This window comes from Pempheris klunzingeri, chromosome 19 (genome assembly GCF_042242105.1).
Source record: "Pempheris klunzingeri isolate RE-2024b chromosome 19, fPemKlu1.hap1, whole genome shotgun sequence".
Classification (NCBI taxonomy): Eukaryota; Metazoa; Chordata; class Actinopteri; order Acropomatiformes; family Pempheridae; genus Pempheris; species Pempheris klunzingeri.
In genome coordinates this window covers 21,194,733-21,219,678 of record NC_092030.1, presented here as the reverse complement: position 1 = coordinate 21,219,678, position 24,946 = coordinate 21,194,733, and the positions used below count along the sequence as shown (strand labels likewise).

Below are 24,946 nucleotides of genomic sequence, written 5' to 3'. Positions count from 1 at the left end.
AAAGGATCCCTACAGAGAGAGACCTGGAAGATCCTTTTGGTTTAACCACAAACAGCACACACACCAGACTACATTCACTAAAACAGGGATTTTAGAGAACAGGACTCAGGAGCTGCTGCTCTGCTGCTGCCTCCATCTGTGAGTTTGTTTGTGTTACTGTGTGACTTTGGGGTTTTATAGGCTGCCGTACAATCTGAACTAAGCCATTAAAACACCAGTCACACAAACTCCCACATTCTGCCTGGTAAAATCACTGTTTTTGTTAAAAACTAGAACTCTCCCCTCGTCCATCTCTTGGTGGCGCTGTATCCAGGAGGCCACCCAAACACTCTTCATGGGTAAAGGTAGTCAGGAGGTACAGTAAGTGTCTCATCATATTACTGGACTAACTCCAGTAGGTTTGCACTGACCCTACGTCGTTTGCTGAGGCTGAGCCAAACTTGGACGGGGGACAAGCAATCGATCTTAGTCCAGCCATCTTCCTAGCCTGGGAATCTGGCAAGAGGCCAAGGTCCCCGTCGATAAAGTGTTAAAGAGATGGGCACTTGTAGCCAAATGACACTGACATTGTCTAATTAGCTCAGATGGTGATTAAAACCACTGAGAGCTGACAATCGCAAACAGAAATCCAAGAATCTAAAACTGAGACAGCAAGTAGCAGAAACATTTATCTACAGGAATGAACAAACATTCACCAAATCTTCAAATCACATCATCCCAGTATGCTGATGACCTTGTTGTTTGACCTTTTGCCCAAAGCTTACACACAACACTGTGTAATAAAAAGTAAAACTACACAATCTCTAATACTTTAATTTGGCACCAATACAAGTTATCAGTGATATCAGGACACAGAAGGTGCTCTGGGGTGAAACTGTATCAAACTACTGATAGATTTAAGTAAAAATACATAAAACTGAACCACATGACCTGCACAGGTAGATGTTTTACAGCATTATTATTATCCAACTAGCAGTAAGTATCATATGTAACATACAAAATACTGTAGAACAGTGTCTGTCAGCCAGATTAAACCTGACGGAGAGTTTTTCAGACTCCAAACCAGCGTCAGACAGAAACAAACCATGTGAGAGTAAAATGTAAATGTTGTCGTCTTACCTGGTGTGAAAGCCGCAGCCGACAGAACCAGAACGAAGCCGTCACAGGAGCGTTGTTATGTGTTTCAAAGTAAAAGTTCCCTAATAAACACAAAAAGATCAGAAAAACACAGATTTTAACAACAATCTGTTTAAAATCTGTAGAGAAAAACACCAACAAACTGCCCTCAGTGACTGCAGATGATCTGAGTATTGGCTGCTGGACACCGCTGGAGTGTCACTGTGTGTCACTGTGTGTGTGTGTGTGTGTGTGTGTGTTGGGGGGCTGGGTGTGAGTGTGTGTGAGTGTGTAATCAATTCATCCATTCACATTTTCCTCAGGTTTCTATTGTGAGAAGAATCACTGAGCTACAAACCACTTATATTACTTTTATTGTCTTTTTTGTTTGGTTTTCTTACTTCTACTTTAAATCTATTTTCATTATGTCCAAAATAAAATCCAGTCTAATCTAATAATGTGTCAGTAGGTTTCCTGTAGTGTCCAGCTTCAGCTGAGAAGGAAAGGAAAGAGTGTATTAAACATCAAAAACAGTGAAAAACACTGACTGTAATTTCTAATTGGGGTGATTTTTATTCAAATGTCTTGTTTTATCCAACCGACAGTGCAAATATTGATTCTAAACTTCTACATAAAACAAAGAGAGGCAGTGAATCCTCAGCAGGATGGGGTGTGTGGGACTGAGTTAAATAAACTAGTGTGTGTTAATGGTGGTGAAGCAGCATGTCACTGGTGTGTGTTTAACAGTTACTGGATGACAGTGGAGCTCTGCAGCAGCAGCCAGACTCACCTTTGACCACCGGACCTCCATCACAAGGCGCAGCAGCGAGCGTCTCCACTAGATGGCTCTGAACAGCTGCGAGTGGACGGACGGTTTGTGGGGGAGTAATGGGGGAGTAATGGGGGAGTAATCCTCTTAACTTTCTCAACCGCAGAATAAATTAGACGCATGAGTCGCTCTGAGTGATCGGCTGCACAAAGACGATCTGAGTGAAAACAATCCAGGAAATGTCAAGACTGAGGCAACTTCAAACATTTAGCAGGACTGACGTAGCTGCGATCTAGATGCTGCAACTCTGTTAATGAATCTTTTCTTTATAGGACAAGACTTAACTGAGCCTCTCGAGAGGAGAAATTCACAAGTTCAAAAAACTAAATAAGGAAAGTACAGAGGCGTCATTAAACAAGCTGTATAAAGTACAAACATTATGATTCCTGAGTCTGTCTGAGGGAACGGGGCAAATATTTGTGCACAATACGTCCAGCAGCCATGATGTGTGAATGATGTCGTATAATTAGTTATTGTTACATTTGTATGAATAACAAGTGCAATATAAAATGTTTAAGTACATAAAGTTATATGTGCAGTAAATGTAATTCAGTGTTTTCACTTCAGTTCTACAGACTTTGCATGAACGCAGCCAGGGGACACCTGGGGCTTCTGGGAAATGGTGTTCACTAAAACATAAATACTGAATAAACTAAGATATTAGATTATGTTTAAAAAAACACCATCATCCTGATCCAAAAAGATGAGGTGAACCACGTGACATATTGTTGAGAAAGGCTCTAAATTAAGGCTGGAGCTGTCCGCGGGCTTTTCAAGGGTTTATCACGTCTGGAGCGGGTTTCACTTTGGCTCCATGTTATTTCACTTTGGCTCCATGTTATTTCACGTTCCTGCTCCCTGTGTGTTTCCCTGTCGGCTACAGAGAGCCAAAGTCCCGTCCCTCCTGGTGGACAACCATGCAAACTTATTTCTGAAGAAAATCTGTACAGTCCAGAGCGAGTCCCTTTGTGCTGCTCCATGATTTTCACACATGCTGTTTGTCAGTTTGAAGACGGTTTGGCGAGTCAGAGAAGACGAGTGTAATTCAAATCGGGATCAGATCATCATTTCCTCTGAATTAAGATCCCATGGTGGTCCACCTGGGGGGAGTTTTTTTCCTTGAAGACAATCTAACTTTAGTTTTCCCCCCAGTAAACTTAATGCTCAGTTTGATCTCATCTAGAGTCCAGTTGGAGGATCTGGTCCATGTTGGGGGTCAGTCTGCCTCCCGCTCCCTGCTGTCCTGTAAAAGTAAAGTTTAAAGGTTTTTACAGTATGAAAACTGCAAGACCTCACAGTTATAATTTAATACTTCATCAGTCTTACTTAAACTCTAAATTATTCACAAACCAGAGCACAAAGTTTCACATGTGAGACCAGAGAATAAGATGTCACACAGCAGCCACTGAACCATCTGTTGCCCTACAAGATAATCAACCAGCCATGTTTGAAAAACCCTCAAGCTAATTTAGAAACACTAACCATTTGTGCTAAAGGTGTCTCCAGAGTCCCCAAACACTTTTCCAGCCATCTGGATAAAAACACATCCTGCCTGCTGGAGGATAAATAACATGTTGGCCGTTAGCTAGCTAGCTAATGTTACCGGACCGGAAGCTGAACTTGAAAAACAGCTTAAAATGTTTTTCATCAATCGGTGGAAGTGATATTTTTTTACCCAGATAATCATAAAAGTCTTAGATGATCGTGGAAAACCCTTCAGAACAACTTTAAGTGCTTTTAAAACTTTTTTTTTCTGTTTTTTTTTTTTTCAAACGTTGCAACTTCATCGTCTTTATGATGGTTTTAAGCTAGCGTTAGCATTAGCATTAGCATGGACAAATAAACTTCACTCACCGGAGAATCACAACATGTCATATTCTGCTCCTCCTTAACCTTCTGGTCAGGAATAACATCCAGCAACATGTCCACTCTGTCCTGGGTGACTTAAATAATCAAATATGAAGTAATATAAATTTTTTTCCTCTCACATTTTAAGCTAGTTAATAACTAAGCTAGCTAAAACTGTTGGTTTTCTTCTTCGTTGGTCTCCATTTTGCTCCTTCTCCTCCCCGCTGACTGGCGCCATCTTGTGGACATTTAGCAGAACTGCAATATTGATTATTATCACTTATTTATTTATTCAGCCCCTTACAGACACAGGGACATAAAACACAATAAAAACATGGCACAGAAACATTAAAATGCATGCAAAAGATAATAAAAGCACAAGAAAATAAATAATTTAAAGTTAAAAGGAAGTTCTGTAGCTCTATTATTAGAAAGTCACCAGCAGACAGTGGTGTTTTGAGGCCTGATTTAAATGCACTGACAGTTTTAGCAGAGCTCAGGTGTTCAGGAAGCTCGTTCCACACTATATAATCCTATTAAGTTCATATAATGGAGAAGATAATTTCCTCATGTACTACCTATATATATTCACTACAGCTCTAAGTGTCACTGTTGTTCACCTCCGTGCTGTTTATGACCTGTGTGCATATTTATCACACCTGCAGAATATATTCATGTTACTACCTGCTTTACTCACCAGCTGTTGGTCTGCATTATTAGTTTTATCATTACTGTACACCTGCTACCTGTGTTATATTGTCACCACAGTGTTTTATTTTATATAACTTCATCCCCATATTTTAACTTCTGCACCACTTTTATGTGTATTTATGTTTTGAGTGTTTCACTTATATCTAAATGACTCCGGTACCAATAAATAAATAAACAAAATAATACCTGAAAAATTAATGATTTATCTATTCATCTATTTATTTCTGTACTCATGTATGATATTTATATACATTATATGATATTTATCTATTCATTGCTTGATTGACAGATTTATTGATACTTAAACTATAATACAGTGAAATAAACATAGAACAACAGCATTTTTACACAGTGACATCAGTCACATACAGAAATGTAAATACAAATATTATTAGTTCATATACTTCTCCTTCTGTAGTACTGATATAGTTTCTGCTATAAGACATCAGATCCTGAGACGGAGGAGGAATAATGAACTCATCTCTCTTCAGGAAACACAACAAACAACGAGATGAAGACGTCTTATCGGTCTGAAGACATTCTAGATATCCATAAAGTGTTATTGACAAATAGATCGATAAAGTGCAGGCGATCACAGTGACTGATTAGATGATTACACACTGCAGACAAACAGAATCAGTATTAAAAAAAGCATCGACTTGGTCGTCTGCTGACTCGTTAATCTTCGGTCAGAGTTCGAGGTCTCTGTTCCGTCTGAGAGTCGAACATGTTTCCCCTCAGGAGGATTTATGAGACGGTAAAACATATTTTATCTGCCAGGTCTGAGGGGTCAGAGGTCACGCTAGACTGACAGAGAGGCCAGAGAGCGGAGGGGTTCACATTCAGGAGTGAAAGACTGAAAACTAAACAGTCAGAATATATAATAAACCAGCAGCACACAGTCTCTAGTTTACAGTCTTCTTCAGCACAGCAGGACGTTCACTTAGTACATTATGGTCCATTTAGAGGAAGATACACCAGGAAGTGAGGGAGGCTTTAGGCTTATCACACTCCAACGAACACTTCTGGCTCCAAAAAACCAAGATGGCGACGCCCGTGAAGCCAAACTCAAGGCTTCAAAATGGTCCACAAACCAAAGGGGGGGCTACGTCCACTTCCTTGATACAGTCTACGGTTAAAACAGTGGCACAAGCATCACAGATTCAAGATTCAAGATTCAAGATTCTTTATTTGTCATATACACAGTATAATGTGCAGTGAAATTTTCTTAGCGTCACCACCACCACCTCACTTTGAAACCCCAAAAAATCAGTAAATCACAGGAAGAGGAATAAACGAAGCTTCTGTAATTACTCTAATGTGCTTTTACTACTTTAAGGCCTTTTTCTCGCCTGCCTGAGCGTTTTAAAAGCAGCTAGCATCTTTTAGCTCCTTAGCGCCGTGCTGTACGGCACACGAGCATCATCAGGATGGATGTGTCAGCAGCTCCTCCGTCTTTAACCCGCGATGCTCGTCTCCTTCGTTCTGACTGGCTGAAGGCGTCACACCGCCACCCTCACTGAAATGACTGGAGGCGGCGAGTTAGTGTGAAAATCCACTTAACTCACAGTGTTTTCATACTATTGTGATGCTTCCTCCACCTCTGAGGGGAAACACTGCACCTGGAACATGCTTCTATGATTTAGGTTTTCCTCGATGGACTCTGGTGCTCGTGGCGTGTGGATCATCAATCTTGTTTTATTTAACTCCATCTGTCTTTGTGAATCCCATCGCTCTTTAATATATTCCTCCTCATCAGGGAGGACTGAAACCTGCAGACCTGCCGTGTTTCTTATCATCTCTCTCTCACACGCTCGTATTCATTTCTGCACTGCCGCTCGATGAATCCACCAATTTGCATATCAGATAGATAAGGCGTTATCTTTTGTTTGAAGAGTTTCCTGCAGGATAATCGGATGTGACCGTGTCAATCTCACACACACACACTCACACGGACAGTTTTTCATATCTGATGTTGTCTGTGGATTGAGGAGCGAGGCCTCGGGGGCACACACACACCATTTTACTTGATTTTCTCCTCTTTCAGTCCCTGCTGAGGCTTTTAGCCCCGATGCACACACGCATGTGCACGAACACACATGAAAGCACCGAATGCAAACAGGATCAGAGACGCTTCTGATCCCCGGCGCAGCGTAAATGATTCATAAGTTCATCATCAAGTCTTCATGCCTTCATCTAGATCTCAAATGCAGTAGATAAAACAACAGGGGGGCAGATGTTTGTGCTTATTAACCTCAGCAGGGCTTCGCTCCACTCTGGTCCCACAGCGTGAGCATCCAAATCTAGTTAAAGGACTCATTCTGGATTATAGTTATTGATGCATTCAGGTGTTCGTCACTCGCTGAAGGTGCTGCAAATACATTTAGAGTAAAACGACATCAGAGCGACTAATGTTTGGACGTCCAGAGCGTGAAAAACCAGGTCGAGTGGCTCATTAGTGGTCACACACACACACACACACACACACACACACACACACACACACACACACACACACACAGTCATGTTTGTGCTTTTCACCTTTAACATCTTAGTACCGGAGGTGGCGCTGGCACGATAACAACGATGGCGGACAGCGAGGTGGATCCAGGTTTCCAGTCGGCCTGCTGAAGGTCACATGATCAGCAGATCCCTGCCTGTGATGTCACAAGAGGAGCCGAATCGAAACGGAGCGTTTTTACACACTTTTACTGAAAGATGGAGCAGAAACAGAGAAACAGAGGAACAGGACGGTCAAACTGGGGACACGTGGTTATGACTTTAAAAAGGTACATTCCGCACAAAACATCCCCTTTAAGGACGTTTATTCATGAACTATAAATTACAGAAAATAATGGATCACTTAATTCTCTCAAAATGATAAACTCAATAAAATGACTTAGTATTGACAGTAATGACACATTTTCTATAAATAATCAGAAACTTTGCACAAATAATGAGAAACTTTCTCAAAATGAACAATGACTTAGTTTTTCAAAATGATAAACTCAAAATAATGAACTGAAGCAGTTTCTCAAAAATAATGAGGATGAACTTAAAATAATCAGAAACGTTCTCAAGATACTGAGAACCCTTCTAAAGAATATGGACCTAACATGTTAACATGTCATCTGAGTCCTTGTCAGTGGACACTCGACACTTTTGGCTTCAAATCAACCTGAACTGAACCTCGTGAAGCATCAACCAATCAGGTGTCTCTGTTTCTGAGTTGCTGTTTGCAGGATGGCAGCTTCACATAACAGACATGTTTAAATCAGTTATGTTAGTTATAGATGAATCAAATTAGAAGTAAAGCCACAGCAACACTGGCTTCGTCGCTCGCAGTGTGAACTCAGCTTTAGTATCTCAACTATTTCAGTAAAGTTTCTCATCAGAACGACCCACAGGATCCTTTTCACCATCACATGCTGAGCCTTATTTCTGCTCTGATTTGATAATAACATTCTCAGCCACACCTCTGAGCGCTGCCTGGACGCGCTCTCCTTCCCAAACTCTCCCTTTTTAATTTGAGCTCCACGCGGCAGCAGGTGTGGAGGCAGATAAGCAGATAAACGAGGAAGCTCTCGGCCGTTCTCTGGGGGGTGAATCCTGCCTCTCTTCGTGTCACATCTCCTCCTCATCACCTTCCTCTACCTGCTCTGCTGCCGGATCGACAGCTGTGAGGGGAGCAGGTGACAAATGAGATTGAATTCCTGCATTTGTTGTTTTGTTTTTTTTTTCTTTCTGTCCCTGCAGTGGTTTCTAAAATCCCAGATGTGAAGCGACAGACGGGCAGCTAGTTGTGCAGAGAGCTGGGAGATAAACACAATCCATTCATGTGTGTGTTGTGCCACGTATCTGATTTTCCATCACTTTGGTGAGGCCACATGCACTTTGCTCAGAAAGGCGGCGACCTTGTGACCTGAAGTCACCGAGCCTGCAGAGCCGAGCTGCACCGGCTTGATTCGGCCATTTAAGGCTCTGATGGACGTCGTTTGTCCGGAGTTCGAGCTGACTGTGATGCAAATCTGAGAACGACTTTTTACATCTTTGTTGCCTTCTGGATATTTAGAATTAAGTCAACATAATGTAGGAGCACTGGTTTAGGTTTCTATCATCCAAAGCACTTTTTTTTTTAATTAATTAACCTAATTTAAAGGGAGACACGTAAAAAAAACACCATGAAACTTGATTACTTTAAGACAATTAGCTTTTCTATTACAAGTTTTCTGACATGCTGATATGTTGAAATATGCAAATGATCCTCTAACTAATTAAAAATGTGCATACTTTGCATATATTTCCAGGGAAGAAAGGCTTTTCACTGTGGAAACTTATGATGGGTTTTTTGTATCACTCCCTAAATCAGAAAATACTCTCAACAGCCATTAAAAAACTATTTTTAGGAGGAACATGTTCTATTAGTGAAGTAAAACAATCATCTAAATGTGCATTTTGGACGTTTTCTTTCCTCTAGTCTGACAGAAGACATGTTATGTCATGTCTCGTCTGAAGAAATGAGATTAATCAACAAAAACAGAGAACAACTGCTTCATTCTGCTTCATATATACACGTTAACTTCTCAGAATCATTTAAAAAACAAAACCTTCCTGCTATAATAAACCTTCCTAAATGTGTTTGGAGGAGAGTTTACTGCCTCTTAAGTAAAATACTAATAGGTGTTATACTCATAAGTAAAACATAGTGTTTAAAAGTACTATATTAATGCAGAACATGAATTATTATAAATATTAATGATAAACCTTATTTCTAAAGCACTTTTCTTAACTGATTTACAGGAAAAACAGATAAAAACAAAAAGAAGAACAAGAGAGGGAATAAAATAAAGGTAAAAATGCCAAATGATATTAAAAATAAAAATAAAAGTCTTAAAAATGGATTAAAAGAAGCCAATGATGTTGTCTGTCTGAGTTCAATATGAATTATATTCAGTATTCCTCATGCATTCATGGAAAAGCAGGATTTTACTGTTGGAGTTTATTATTATTCATCACTGAATGTGTTGTTTGGTTTGTAAAAAGGCGTCACAGTGACCCAGAGCCTAAGGTGACTCCCTCACAGTGCTCATGTTACCGTCACCTGCAGGAAAAACCATCACATTATGTAAGAAAATATCATCAGATGAGACCCACAGCCGCTCTGGATTAATCCTGCTGGGAGCGCATTAGAGGTCCGGATGAGTTCAGGGCCGCACAGAGTGATTTACAGCCGCCTGACATCGGCCCAGACTGGACCAGGACTAATTATTTGGTGTGTTGATAGGGGAGGGGTGTGTGAGTAGAGGAGGGAGGGTGTGTGTGTGTGTGGGGGGGGGGGGTTAAACAGCCAGAGGAACGTCAATGGTTGGTGAGCTGCGTCGTGCGCTCTGGTGCGGAGATGTCCTCAGCCTCAGCGCGGCTTCCCTGTGCGTAAAAACGGCTCCAACGCTTTAAAAAAAATGTGGGAATTGCGCTTTTTCTGCTCACACACATGCTGCCGCCCCTCCAACACCACCCCCTCCAACATTTTTTCCACCTGGAGAGGAATCCGCTCCAGCAACAGGACACTGATCTATTTTTAACAGCCAGCTCCCCACGCGGGCCCAGAAGATGATGGACTGTCTCTCCAACGGCACCGATTTGAACACGAGCGGCACCAACGTGTCCGTGAACTGCAGCGACGGCTTCAACCAGTTCGTGCAGCCGGTGTGGCAGATCTCCCTGTGGGCTGTCGCCTACTGCAGCATCGTGGCGGTGTCTGTGGTCGGTAACATTGTGGTCATCTGGATTATTCTGGCGCACAAACGAATGAGGACCGTCACCAACTACTTTCTGGTAAATAATCTGTGTTCGTGTTATTAACTCAAGGTGAACCTTCATGCTGCTGTCGGTTTAGAGGAGGAGGAGGAAACTTTTAAAACTCTCCGTGTTGCTTTTAAGAGATTAGAATTATTTTATTTTACCATCAAACTGTGAGTTTATTTCTGAATGTGTGGAGGCTGATTTCTGTCACTGTGGTGAAAAGAACATCCTGCATGTTATTATATTGAGAAAATAACGACTTAGTATCTCACAATGAGAAACTTTATCATAATAATGAGAAACTTTATCATAATAATGAGAAACTTTATCATAATAATGAGATACTTTCTCAAACTAATGAGAAACTATTTCAAAATGACGCGAAACTTTCTCATTATAAAGACTGAAAATAATGAGAAATCTTTTCAAAGTAATGAGAAACTCTAGTAATAATGAGAAACCTTATCATAATAAAGACTTAGTATCTGAAAATAATGAGAAATATTCTCAAAATAATGACAAGCTTTCTCATAATAATGGCAGTTCTTCATAATAATGAGATATTTTCTCAAAATAACGAGAAGCTTACTTAAAAAAATGAGAAACCTTCTTAAAATAATGAATTACTATATAGAAATAATGAGATATTTTCTCAAAATAATGAGAAACTTTCTTAAAATAATGAGAAACTTTCTTAAAATAATGAGAAACCTCCTCATAATAAAGACTTCCTCACCATAATGACTTACAGGATCGTCTCTTTAATCATCACATTGGCAGAAACAGTACAACTGAGAAACGACGACGCTCCTGCGGCACAAATCAGGTGCATCATTTCCTAATCCCACTGCTTTATCATATCCGAGGAGCTAATATTTGTATTTTCTGTCTTGAAAAATGACCCAAACAACACTAATAACTCATAATCTGCCCTGAATGTGCACATTTCTCTTCAGAACATTATCTGTACAGGATAACGCCTCATGTTGAGTCTGGACGTCTTCAGCATGAGAACAAAAGGGATGTAAATAGACTGGATGAATGCATTTCATTAGACGGAGAGAGCTCAGCCCTCTACTTTACAGAGGGGGGGGGGGCGTTTAGAGAGGGATAAATATAAAATATAAGCTTTCTTTCTTCATCCCTGCCCCCCCACAGCCAATCAGACCCATCGGCCTGTTGTTCATTAGCAGGTCACCAAGAGTCTGAGTTCAGTTTTAGACGACATGAATAAGGTTTGAGCTTAATACTCAGAGGTCTTTGCTCCTAAAGTGTTTCTGTGTGTGGTCGCAGGCTGTCAGGAGACGTTTCACGGCCACAAAGTAAAAGTGGGATTGTTGTGACAGTGGATTGTGCCGCACGAGGTGCTGTTCAATCCTTTCCTCTGGAGTTTTCAGTAAGAACGGTCAGATCTATAGCAAACACAGTCGCTGCAAGCTTTAATTCATTCAGCAGTTTTAATCCATTCATCCGTTTTCTCCCACTTATCCAGGCTGGTTTGCATCAATTCAAGTCATTATATTGTCAGGAATTTTTTTTATATATACGGAAGTTCTGATAAAATATGATATAGTAATAATGAGTAATTCTTCTTCTGGCTTTCCGTTGAAGTGTCATGCTTTGGTCGCTGTGGTTGTAAAGCAGGTGTTAAATATCGTTCTGTGTTTGAGGTTTCAAAGTCAAATTCAAGCACTTCTCAAGGATTTTCAAGCGGGAATCGTGCAACGTTGAAGATGAAACTGTTCAAAAGGGGAGAACAGGGGAGAGCCAACCAAACCACAGCAAGAAAACAGCTAATTTAACAGGAGCCAACAGTGAAGTTACCTCATTAAACACAGACTTTCCAGGCTTTTAAAAACCTCCCAAACACAGGGCTCCTACATCTGAAGATAAAACTGATCAACCAGAGGAGCCAGAACAACCAGACTCCAGCCAGAAAACAACCAATTTAACAGCCCAACGCTTAAGACTTCTCCAGGATGAGCTGAAGTCCCGTGAGACCATCTGAGCAAACAGCATTCATTAACCCTCAACAAAGGGTTCCTTTGCCTTTTCAAAAGCCAAATTCAAGCACTTTTCAAGGATTTTAAGGTGCAACACTAAAACATTGAAGATAAAACGGTTCAACCAGAGGAGTCAGAACAACCAGACTCCAGCCAGAAAACAGCCAATTTAACAACCGCCAACACCGAACTTACTACATTAAAAACCTTTCCAGACTTTTCAAAACCTCTCCAGGATGAGCTGAAACTTTATGAGACGAGCTGAACAAACAGCATTAATTAACTCTCAACACGAGGTTCCTCTGTTTCAAGACAAATTCAAGCACTTCTTAATGATTTTCCAGGCTTTTCCAGCACCTTGTGGCTGTGATAAATCAAATATGTTCAAATCAGTTTCCCCTTTTATTCGACTTGTATCATTTCAGCATCTACTCAGTCAGATGTTCAAACCTTCAAAACACGACATTCAACCATTATTTAACATTAATTATTATTTGTTGAATACTCTGATTGGTCAATAACGGCGTTCTATGGTTTCTGTTTCTTATGCACGCAGTTCTGATCAGGAGGATTAGTGAATTTAGTTTATAGAAATCATAACAAAAACATATTTTGAGACAAATTACTGAGTTCTTTTGTAACTCGTCGTGTAATTATTGCAAAACGAACCCCTTCAGGATGATTCAAGACTCATTATCTCATACTTATTGCAACGTTAATAATTAATTACTAGATATTGTGTGGATGCAGCAGGTGGTTCAGATTTTAAAACACGTTTCCAAAGACAGAAACGGTTTGATGAACTGAATTGTGGTTCTGGTTGTAGCTTTCAGGTGTGAGTAACGTGCTAAACCTCAGATCAATGATGTCGCTCTCCCCTGCAGGTGAACCTGGCCTTCGCCGAGGCGGCCATGTCAGCCTTCAACACGGTCATCAACTTTGCCTACGCCGTCCACAACGAGTGGTACTTCGGTTTGGTTTACTGCCGCTTCCACAACTTCTTCCCCATTGCGGCCATATTTGCCAGCATTTACTCCATGACGGCCATCGCTCTGGACAGGTGTGTGTGTGTGTGTGTGTGTGTGTGTGTGTGTGTGTGTGTGTGCCTTTAGATGAATGTGTATATAAGAGTGAAGCCTCAGGCTGTGCAGACACTATAGACACACTGGTGCAATATAGAGGAAACAAACGTTTTCCCACTTGGATGGTTATGAGACAAGGAAATAGAAAACAAGACTGTGAGCCTTTAGCCACGCTAGCAGCTCCATGAGCTAAATGCTAACGTCAGTGTGCTAACATGCTTGATGTTATACTGTTCAACATCTTTGTCCAGCGTGTTAGCATGCTAACATTTGCTGAAGCTGATGGGAATGTTTAGACGCTTCAGTCACAGTTTTTCCTCATTAAAATGGAAATAAAGTTGATAATACAGGCAGAGGATGATGGGAAATCTTCCTGCAAAATAGCAAAAAATACGAGAAGATTTGCTCCAACTTCCATTAACGTCAAATCATCAAAGACGTCACTTCCTCGTTTACTTCCTACGGTGCAGCTCAGCAGCAGAGCGCTCACTGCTGCCACTGGTGGCCGGAAGCTAAACTGCAGCCAAACAGCCGTCGACCAGCGGCTGCACCATAAATATTCCAAACTAAATCTGTTGCCCGTCCGTCTCCTCCTGAGCGACGCCTAGAGGTGCTTCATCATCTGATACCTCGTCAGCAGGAAGACATTTATCTGTCAGTATCGTCCTAATAAATCAGTTTTATGAACTGATGTTGTTATGGATACGGTTTGGTGAGCAAACAAGACTTAGTTGGGGTTAAAAGAAAACAATGCAGAGAGCAGGAAGGAGGTCTTTAACTCTGCTGCTCCATAAATTATTTTATTTTATGAGGAGATCTGTGTCTGAAATCAGGGCTGGACAAACTCACATTTTTGATGGCGGCTTAGACGAAAGGTGAAGGGATCACCAGAGTTAATAGGATCCATCCTCTGGAGACCATGAATGTCTGCACCATCAGCTAAAACGTTGTGTATTCCTTCTAATACAACACGCCCCCGTCGTGCCTTCTTCTCGTCTCTTAAGTCCCCGTGTGACTCTCCTCATTTTCACCTTTTCTCTGCGACTCCACAGTTTATTAGAAACCTAAATCAGCATGTCTCCGGTGTGTGATCCCAGTCGTCTCTCTGCACAAACACTCTAACATACATTAACGCTGTCTGTCAGCTTAAGTAGACACTGGAGCTTACACAAAGCCCCCGAAACCCATAAGAAACACACATTAAAGCTTCAAAGCTCCCAAACTCTATTGATAAAAGCAGTCATTTTACCTCGCAGAAGATGGGAGTTGCTGGTGCTCGTCTACAGCAGAACATCGATCAGCGTCGGTGCTGTTTCTCCACCTAATGTAAACATAACACATTAGCTATAGATGCACATCTGCTACAACCTCACCTCAAAGAATATATGATATGATCCATCCTCTTACAAAGTTGTAGTCATAAAGATTGGTAAACATACAGTTCTGATCATTTTAAGACACGTTATTTGTGAATTTAGCCCATTAATTACTGACCAAAAGGATATTTGAACTCTTCACAGTGATTTTCCACCTTCCAGGGAGCTGTATGTGTCACCTCAGTCCAACATGCTGCGCACAGAAACTTGGAACTTGAGTTATAAGTTATTTTTGATTATGTTTTTTAGTCAAAAAGTAAGAAAACTAAATCCAGAGGACAAACTATAAGCAGACATGGACATTGTGAGAAACAAACCCCCAAAATCTGACATTTCTGAATGTCCTTCAATGCAGCAATGGGTGTGAGGCGTTCAAAGTGGCGTTAACCCTTTGAGGGTCTTCAGCACTTTCTAGTGTGTTATGATTTTTATTTTTAGCATATTTTATCAGTTTTTCATGCATATTGCTTATAATTTTGCAAGATGGTGAATTTTTCAGAGTTCTCAATTTTTTTCATGTATTTTTTGTGTATTTTAGACCATAAAATGATGCGCATCATGACAAAAACATGGCAATTTAAGGGTTAATTTTTTTAAAAACTAATTAAAATTTGATATGTATGATTAGGGCTGATGCTGGTCTAAAAAACTATTTAAAAAAAATTTAAAAAAAGAAAGATTTTTAACATTTTTATGGCTTGTTTTTATGCATACACATTTATGTGTGTAAGGATCTTTAACGTGATTATTTCTGAGGACCTTCAAGGGGTTAAAAACACTATGACGACGTAAGATGATGCAACATTTCATTAAAAGTCTCTGCTAGCTGATTTTCATACTGTTGTGAAATGAATAGAAATCAATGTCAGCCTGGAAGGTATCAAAGAATGAAAACATCCTCACATGTTCACACAGTCTCGGTGTGTTTCTTAGATACATGGCGATCATCCACCCCCTGCAGCAGAGGCTCACCTCCACGGAGACCCGCGTGGTGATCGGCGTGATCTGGATGCTCGCCCTGCTTCTGGCCTTCCCTCAGTACTACTTCTCGTCCACAGCCGTGCTGCCCGGACGCACCGTCTGCTACATAGACTGGCCTGAATACACCACGGTGGACTTCAGGAAGATGTGAGTGGGTGTGTGAACACAGCAGAGCATGAGGCCTCCGTGAACCTGAACCAAGAGAAAACAAAGGTGTCGTTCCCTCCGAACACTGAAGCTTTCATGGAACAGTTCACAACGAGATGCTCTCATGTCTGTGTGCTAAACCTGCATTAATGTTGGGGGGGGGGGGGGGGGGGGGGGGGGGCAGCAGAAACATGCTAACATGTTAGCATATCTGTCCATTCATGGAAGAGCATTAGCATTTATTTGGAGTTTATTTTGGTCTGGATGAATGAAAGTCCAATATTGACGCTCTTTTTGCTTTGTATTTGGTCTCCACCACCTCATGAGGGAAAAGTATAGTTCTTAAGATGCTAAATTCTCCACTATATTCACCAACTAGTCTCTAAAGCCTGATTCATTCATGCGCCTGCAGCGCTGTGGTCCTCCCTCTGCCTCTTCATCCTCTCTCTATTACCGTTGTCTGAAGCACACAAATCCTTGAATCCTCACTTGTTTAGATGTGGAAACGACAAACTACTTACATTTTACATTTAAAACCAAAACAACGGGCTGAAACATGCTAAAAAGCTCTGGAGAGCCGAGGGGAAGCGCTCATCCCCCACCCACCTTTCACATTACAAGTAGTTTATTGAGTTCATGTAAAGCTGTTAGCTATTAGCTAAATATAAAGCTGGATTCAGGATGTGGTTAGCTTAGCTTAGCATAGTTTAGCGTGCAACAGAGGCTGGAAGCAGTGAAAACAGACAGCATCACCAACACAAACCGAAATGTGGTTGTCGTCGTCATGGTAACTGTTGGACAGATGAATCAGTCGTTGTTTGTCAGGAAATAAACGTAATCTCAGCACTGGAAACTTCTGATTGTACACAAACAGGCGAGAAACACGTTCATCAGTAAACTTTTGGAGGTTGTGGCAGGTGTATGTGGCTAGCTTTATGCTAAGCTAAGCTAACTACATCCTGACTCCAGCTCTGTGCTTTTCACACTGATATCGGAGACTGATTTCTGTCTTCTTGTCTCAGTCTCGGCCAGAAAACAAATCCTTTTATTTCCCAAACATATTGTGAGATTTCCTCGCAGCTTCAGCTTCTTCACACACAGACACATTTTGAGATGGTACGGCGATGCTTTTGGCGATCGTGCAGTGAAATGGACGCCCGTGCTCCATCAGTATTCACGATCATAACCCGCTCTTCATTAAAGAAATATTCTGAGCGCCTGAAGGCTGCTCAGGTGTTCATTTATTTGTTCAAGGCTCCACTTATTTTGACAGCTGCTCTGTCAGATATTTGATGAGCAGTGATATATCGTGCTCACTATAAATTCACCCTCTGGCAGCAACACACCGTTGTGGTTAATAAGGTTTGATCCCTTGTCATCCCACACTCGACCGGATATGCACCGCTCCGGGGACGCAACAGCCCGGCTGAAAGAGAGCGATAATCATTTTCTCTAGGGATTAATTTAATATATGAAAAAAAATGGACCCTGCAGTTGAAATAACTCCCGTTCAGATGATGAATCTGTCTGCGAGCATCATCCTCATGTCTGCTGCTCTAGAAATATCTGTGGAGCTAAAACAGGAAGAGGGCATTTGATAAATTTGCCTCCAAATTTAATATCTTCTCATCGTCCCCGGCTGCCGTCCTAACACACCTTCTCAGCCTCTATGCAAATTAAAGCATCTTTAATTTAGTCCAGCTGATTACTTCTGGCCGGAGCAGCTAGATGAGAAATCACTTCCACTCTGGTGTGTGAGAGTGTCAGTATTTTAAAGGATAATTACACTATTTTTACATGTCCTGGTGTCTAAGTGACTGGAAGGTAGTAAAAGTGTTGGAACTGGTCCAGTAGATCACCTCAGCCGCAATGGCTGCAACGTGATCCTTTGGGACAACTGCACCTGATCACAGTAGGTCCACTAATAGAGCTTGTTTGATCCACTGACAGGCTCAGAGTGTTATTCTAAGTGTGTGACAGCATCATGGAAAGGATCCCTACAGAGAGAGACCTGGAAGATCCTTTTGGTTTAACCACAAACAGCACACACACCAGACTACATTCACTAAAACAGGGATTTTAGCTCACAGAGCACAGGAGCTGCTGGTCTGCTGCTGCCTCCATCAGTTAGTTTGTTTGTGTTATTTTGTGACTTACAGTGTTAGCTCAGATCCAACACAATATTTGTGTAACACACAATAACACAAACAAATTGCAAACTGAGGCAGCACCAGACCAGCAGCTCCTGTGTTCTGTGCGGTAAAATGACTGTTTTTATGAATGGAGTCTGGTGTGTTAGCAGATAATGGCTATAATATTGGTATTTAATGACTTTTAAATCTTTTTCATTGATCTTCAGTTTGGCATTATGACACAGCACTAAAATCAAAGCCTCAGGGAAAATCTTATCTTATTCTTATGATGAATATGAATATTATAAACAATGCTTAACGAGTAACTTTAAGTACATTCACTCAGGTATTGTACTTAAAGAGTTCTGAAATAGTGGATCTATGTGTGCATAACTACTGGCAGCACAGTGCAAACATGACAAACTATTTTATATCTTTTACATTATTTCACAGATACTACGTGTGTGTGACAGTGCTGATCTACTTCCTGCCCCTTTGCATCATGGGATGTGCCTACACCACTGTGGGGTTCACCCTGTGGGCGAGCGAGATTCCTGGAGACTCGTCTGACCACTACAAAGAGCAGCTTATAGCCAAACGCAAGGTGATGCACACACACACACACACACACACACACACACACCATCACTATCATTTAGTTTAGTGGTTTTTTTAATCCCGACATGAAAACAAAAACCGATTATTTTAAAGCCCCCCCACACGTCTCTCCTCCTGCGGCAGGTGGTGAAGATGATGATCGTGGTCGTGTGCACCTTCGCTGGCTGCTGGCTGCCCTATCATATCTACTTCCTGCTGCACCAGTTCTTCCCCGACGTGTTCGAGCAGCGCTACATCCAGCAGGTCTACCTGACCATCATGTGGCTGGCCATGAGCTCCACCATGTACAACCCCATCATCTACTACTGCCTCAACAGCAGGTAGGACGCCTCGCTGTGGATGCTTCTGTAATCCCGTCGGTCGGCCTGTTTAATCCGTCCCGTCATGAAGCATTTGTCTTCTGCTCGGCAGGTTCAGAGCAGGTTTCCAGCAGGTGTTCTGCTGCTGTGCTCCCACCGTCGCCAAGGAGGAGCTGGAGCTCAAATCGCCGCGCTACCTGCACACCCAGGTGAGTGGAATGCAATGTGTCTGTTAAAATGAGTGCACTGTGTCAGATTAGGTGATTATGTAAGGGATAATGCCTGGTAAAGTGTGCCTTATCAGGAATTAAGCGTGGAGAGCGCCTGCCTCTGTGCAGTCCATTAGTACCTGATTATAAACACCTCGAAGGGCATTAACTCGCTTATACCACAATCAGCCTGCCAAAGAAAAGAACATTTTCATGCTCTTTGCAGTCAAAATCTGAAGTTCTTCACCTGCTGTAACTCTGTTAACCTGGTGACACCTTCACCTGGAATACCTGGAACCATCATTACCTGCTCCAGAAAATAGGACCAACCTTAGCTATGACCTGGCAGAATCCTAAACCTAAACCCTTTGGCTCGGCCGTGTTACATTAGCAAGAGTCAAAGTCAACATGTTTGATTAGCTCGCTAACGCTGTAAATCATAAACAGGTGCTTTGACTGTGTCCCTGTTGCTATGGTTACTCATTTAATACAGCCAGCGCATTAATTTAAAATGATGAACCATTTCAACAGAGCTGCACAGAACAGCCTGCAGCCAATCAGAGTCGAGTATTCACCAGGATGGTGGCAAGAGGAGTCAGTTTTTGCTTTGACTCGTCTGAGAGACACTCAGGACGACACCTGCACGACCTCTGGGAACGAGAATGTAAACAAACATGGCGTCTTTGACACTGGTCATCATCTGTTAAATATAAATATAGAGTAGAGGTTTTATTTCCTGAGATGCTCCTGTCTTCTCCTGTCGTGTTGCGTTCAGGGTCTGATTCTTGTTTCACAGCAGTAATGATATTTATTGACGGGATCAATGTCCAACAACCGTCTAATATCTGTATCTGCTTTATATTCATGGCTGCATTCATTGATTTTTTTTTCCCACCACTGGAGCAACCTGTAAACATATTACCCTTTAATAAGGTCACATGGAGCGAACACATCCTGCAGATACGGAGCAGCATTAGCATTCATTCAGAGTCTGATGGAGGTTTAGGCCAACGTTTTGCTCTGGTTTTAGATTTTTTCTTGTTGTAGCCGCTTCCTGAGGATTTAATCTGCCTCTTTCAGACACAACACATCATCGGCTACGAGCAATGCAAATATACTGATCCTTTGTTTTTAGAGCAAATTAAATCTGCTGTTTGTATAAAACCATCTCAGGGAAGTTAAATCATGGGGCTTTTTAGACATGTTTGACATTCACTGTTCCTCTTCAAAAACCTTTGTGGCACATCAGCAAAGCCGAGAATCTGCAGCCTTCATGATTACATCTGTGTTTGCTTGCTAGCAAACTTCTTCTTTGTTCTTTTTCTTTACACTTCTGGCTCAACGCTGCCACCAACTGCAGATCAGTGGAATCATGTAGAAACAAAAGAAAAAAACTGGTGGAGGGAGTGTTACCTTCATGTTCACACGTGTGGGCCGAAGACGATCGATGGCAGCCGTCCATCAGTCACAATCTGGAGATAACAGACAAACACACACACATCATGTAACATGTAGCATGCTGGAACACACACTGTAGCCTGGAGTTAACAGACTGGAATATAATAGAAACATACACTCCTCACTAAAAGTCAGGGATATTCAGCTTTCAGGTGAAATTTCAGGATGAACCTAAAATGCATTCTAACCTTTCCAGGTGAACTTAATGTGACCTTCTCTAAACCTTTGAATGCACATGTCCAACTGTTCAGTGTCTCAGTACTTTCTGCACCAGCTGCTGTTCTCTAACAAGAAGCTTAACAGCAACATTCACAACAGGTTTGATCCATGAATCCACCAATACATTTCCTGCTTCAGTTAGAATTGGTATTTAAACAGTCCTCCTCATCCTGCTGTTCACATTCTGACATCATGAGACCAAGACGACACCTAACAGTTGATCAGCAGCACCTCAACACTGGAGGCTTCAAACAGGAAGTCCTCAGACGGAGGTGTTCACTGAGCTTAGAGGGTCACAGAGTGTCATCAGGAGGTTGGAACAGTGATACAGAGACTGGAAGAGTCACAGAAAGGAGAGGAGTGGACGTCCTTTGGCCACGTCCCAATTTATTGAGACACTGAAAATGTTTTGTTGTGGTATACCTACCACTGTTGGTAGATTTTCTTCAATAAACTGTTTAAAATGAATAAATCACCAGTGCATGCTTCTACTTAAATGCCCTACTTTCATGATATAATATCACTGTAGCATTCACTTTTTACATTTTCCATATATTTCACCTGAAAGTCGAATATCCCTAACTTTTAGTGAGTAGTGTATATTAAAAGTGTGAAAAACAAAATAATAATAATGTACGCAGAGATGACGGATGGACTCAAATGCACCAAATTCATGTCCAGAGTTTCATCTAAAGTCTTTTATTTAAGAATCATGTCTCTTCTAACTGCAGCCACGAGGCACTCTAGTTATAGAAAATCTAACACATGCATAAAACACAGTGACTTTTAAATGGCAGACTCACCTGTACTGTGAATGTCACTTCTGGTTCCCAAACCGAGATGGCGATGGATGAAATGTGACACTCGAGGCCTCATATCGGCGCTGCACTGACCAGCGGGTGACGTCGTGGAGGCTGCATCCACCTTACAGCCTCTGGCTCCTCATCTTTGTCCTCAAACTGAGGAATCACTCTGAAAAACATAGTAGTGCAGTGATATCGTATGTTTGTAAAAGGGTTGACACTTAAAGATAAGATAACACATTAGGAAAAGGTTAGTGAATCTGTCTGTGGCTCCTCCATGTGTGCCTCCAGGTGAGCATATACCGAGGCAGTCGGATGGAGACGGTCGTTTCCACCGGCGTCCATCCTGCAGCAGTGGAGCAGAAGAGGGTGGAGCTGCCGTCCTGCGGCGCCCTCAGCCAGCCCCGCCTGGAGCTCACGTCCAACGGCTCGGGCTCGCCCATGTTCCCCAAGAGCCCCGACAGCCCCTCAGAGTAGAGCCAACGTGGGAACAGAGTGTCTCTGGAAGGCAGCTGTGCTCGGACCGCCGCTGTCCTGGTCAGGTTATCGTTATTCAGCCGTCAGTGGGAATGAAAACCAGAAACTCAAGTAATCCCGTGGTGCTGTGAGCAGGTTTATAAAGCAGGGGGGTCAAACTCCTTTCAGGTGAGGGGCCACATGCAGCCCAGTCTGACCTCCAGAGGGCCGGACCAGTAAAGTCACAGCGTAATAACCTTTAAATAACCACAACTCCTAATGTTCCCTTTGTTTTAGTGCAGAAAAGTTCCTTCTGAAAACGTTCACGTTTAATGATCTTTGTACAAAACACTATGAACGACCTGACAGTCGTCCCACGGGCCGGATCAGACCCTCTGACTGGCCGGTTTTGGCCCACAGGCCGCATGTTTGACACCCCTATTATAAAGCACAATAGACATGGGTGTCATAGACAACGTTAGCCTAATTGGTGGTGTCACCGTTTTTCTCCTTCCCTCCCTCATTAATCATGTGCCGACCCCTCAGGTTTAGCTGGCGGCCCTTTGCCCCAGTGGATCGAAGTGCTCGGTACATTTGACCGTTTTTACTAAGTATTGAGAGTTCAGAGGATTTCTCCCCCACTGGTGTCGACACCTCAGCAGAAACACTGCGGTCGGCCTCACACGGCGTCGTCTCCTCTGACTCTTGACCCCTCGGCAACAGTGTCACATCGAGCCGAGCTTGTGTGGAAACAGGGGGACGGATTCAGAGTGTGTGAGAGTGTGTGTAAGAGTGTGTGAGAGAGTGTGTGTGTGTGTGTGTGTGTGTGTGTGTGTGGCTGCAGCACCTGTTGCACAGGATTAGCCCCTTGTTTTGACAATGTGCAGAGCAGAGTTCAGCGTGCAGCAGCCAGGTCACAGGCCGGCTAAATATAGAGGGGAAAGGACACACGGACGGAGGGATTGATGGAGCGCTGGAGGAAAGACAAGGACGGGGAAACATGAGGAGCTTCTGCAGCTCTCTGCACGCCGACGGTCGGGGGAGCAATGAAGCTATTTTGGCCTCGCAGACAACAGCTGCACAAACGCAGCCAAACAACGTCCAGGAAGAGTTCGCTGGCCTGTTTGATCTGTCTAACCGCTCTGTCCGACCAAATATTATCATGTTGTCATGCAGGATAATCACAGGAGCAGCTCTTTCCGCTTCCTGTTTACACCAGAACTGGGAATGTTTCTGTCACGACGGCCTGCGTTTTATCAAACATCTGACCGGCTTTGTGCTCCAAGGAGGAAGAGTAAGAGACTTTCTTTCTACAGGAGTGTCCACTGGTTATTATGGCTCCATATATACGAAGCTTTTAGTCTGATGAAGGCTTTAAAGGGTCAGTTCACCCAAACGAGGAGGAAACAAACTGATTTACTGAATGTTTAACAAAAACTATATATATAATAAACATGGACGACATGGCGGATCCCCAAAAGTGAAGCCAAAACTGCAGCACAGCTCCTAAAGCCCCCCCCTCCCTCCATGTTAGTGGAGCGGGCAAAAAATCAACGTACATGTCAAATAAATGTTCCCCAAAGATGCTTTCAGTCATTTTTAGTTGTTTTTATCACGTGAATGTACGTTAAATTAGTTATTTGATGCTGTAAAAAAGGGGGTGTGGCTTCATGATTGACACTTGTTGCCTGTTTTAAAGCCACATAACCAGAAGCTCTGCTGCACAGACTCTGGCTCCAAATGACGTCATCAGGGCAACATGGCAGCGCCCACGTCTGGAATGTTTTGGCTTCATTTCTGTGCAGTGGAGAGACGCGTCGTCCATCTTTACAGGCAGCCTGTGATGTGTAATCTCTCTGCTGCCGGACTTATGTATCGAGGTGTTTAAACCAAAAGAACGAGACGAATACGTTTGTGTTTTTTATCGCTTGGTGTTTTTTTGTTTGTTATCAGGGTGAACCCACATTTTAACAGTGGTTTGATATGATATCACCAATATGTCTGAGGAACACTGAAGGTAAATTACTTCCAGCTGATTATCAAAGATTCAACGATCTAATGTCCATTGATATGCAGAAATGATTCTGTACTAGTGTTGTTCTGACTCCTTAGTGTGGCTCTAGTGTGGCACTATTTGACTTTTTAAAGCTGATGGTCAACAACAGTGTGCAAAGAAGCTTCAGAGCAAGTGAATCAGCAAAAGACTGATCCTACATGAGCCAGAAAGCATCACGTTTCTGCTGGTTTCATGTATGAATGTGAGGAAAAGCTGCAGTCTCCTCGTTATGAAGCCAGTTTCCAAAAAAAAAAGATCCTGAAAGTCAGTGTTATGAGAAATAACGACTTAGTATCTAAAAACAAAAGAGAAACTTCCTCCAGATTAATACTGTTCTTCATCATCTTCTCCGTCACACTGGAGGACTGTAACTAAACCATTCAACATGCTTCTGTTCAGTTTGGTAAAGCTCCGTTTGAGACCTGATGTTCGGTCGACAAATGAGCCGTATTTCACTCTACTGCTACTACGAGAGGCTCACAGACCTCCACAGGGTGGATCCTGTTTTAGGGGTGTTGTTTTGTTTCAGTCCAACACTTAGAAAGAACTGAGAGTCTGAGGTGGTTTCACACATCGATCCGTCACGAGAACATCACGAGAACATCACCATCATTTTCTCCAAAAGTGCTTTAAAGATACGTTCCTGCAGGCAGAAGATCAGGATCATTTAGCCCGCTGATCCATAAACTACGTTTCCAGAAGTCGTGTTTGAGAAGCTGTTTAATCAGCTGAAGACGTGCAGAGTGTGTGTGTGTGTGTGTGTGTGTGTGTGTGTGTGTGTGTGTGTGTGTGTGTGTGTCA

General features: G+C 42.3%; 2 protein-coding genes across 3 annotated transcripts in view; one reads left to right on the top strand and one right to left on the bottom strand.

The window, feature by feature from the left end:
* scarb1 (scavenger receptor class B, member 1) overlaps positions 1 to 24,946 on the bottom strand; it is a 238,870-nt gene that overhangs the window by 184,692 nt on the left and 29,232 nt on the right. The gene's annotated exons all lie outside the window — the stretch shown is intronic.
* Positions 10,118 to 22,110, top strand: tacr1b (tachykinin receptor 1b). The gene is made up of 7 exons (XM_070850981.1): positions 10,118 to 10,339; positions 13,194 to 13,369; positions 15,701 to 15,895; positions 18,481 to 18,631; positions 18,769 to 18,965; positions 19,057 to 19,153; positions 21,925 to 22,110. The coding sequence occupies exons 1-7, from the start codon at positions 10,118 to 10,120 to the stop codon at positions 22,108 to 22,110; spliced, it is 1,224 nt and encodes a 407-aa protein (XP_070707082.1).

What these genes read in the sequence shown, in the direction of transcription:
- tacr1b (XM_070850981.1), top strand. Translation starts at nt 10,118, where the DNA reads ATGGACTGTCTCTCCAACGGCACCGATTTGAACACGAGCGGCACCAAC. An exon ending in ACGGCCATCGCTCTGGACAG is followed by an intron (nt 13,370 to 15,700) that starts GTGTGTGTGTGT and finishes TGTGTTTCTTAG; the next exon opens with ATACATGGCGATCATCCACC. An exon ending in TACTACTGCCTCAACAGCAG is followed by an intron (nt 18,966 to 19,056) that starts GTAGGACGCCTC and finishes TCTGCTCGGCAG; the next exon opens with GTTCAGAGCAGGTTTCCAGC.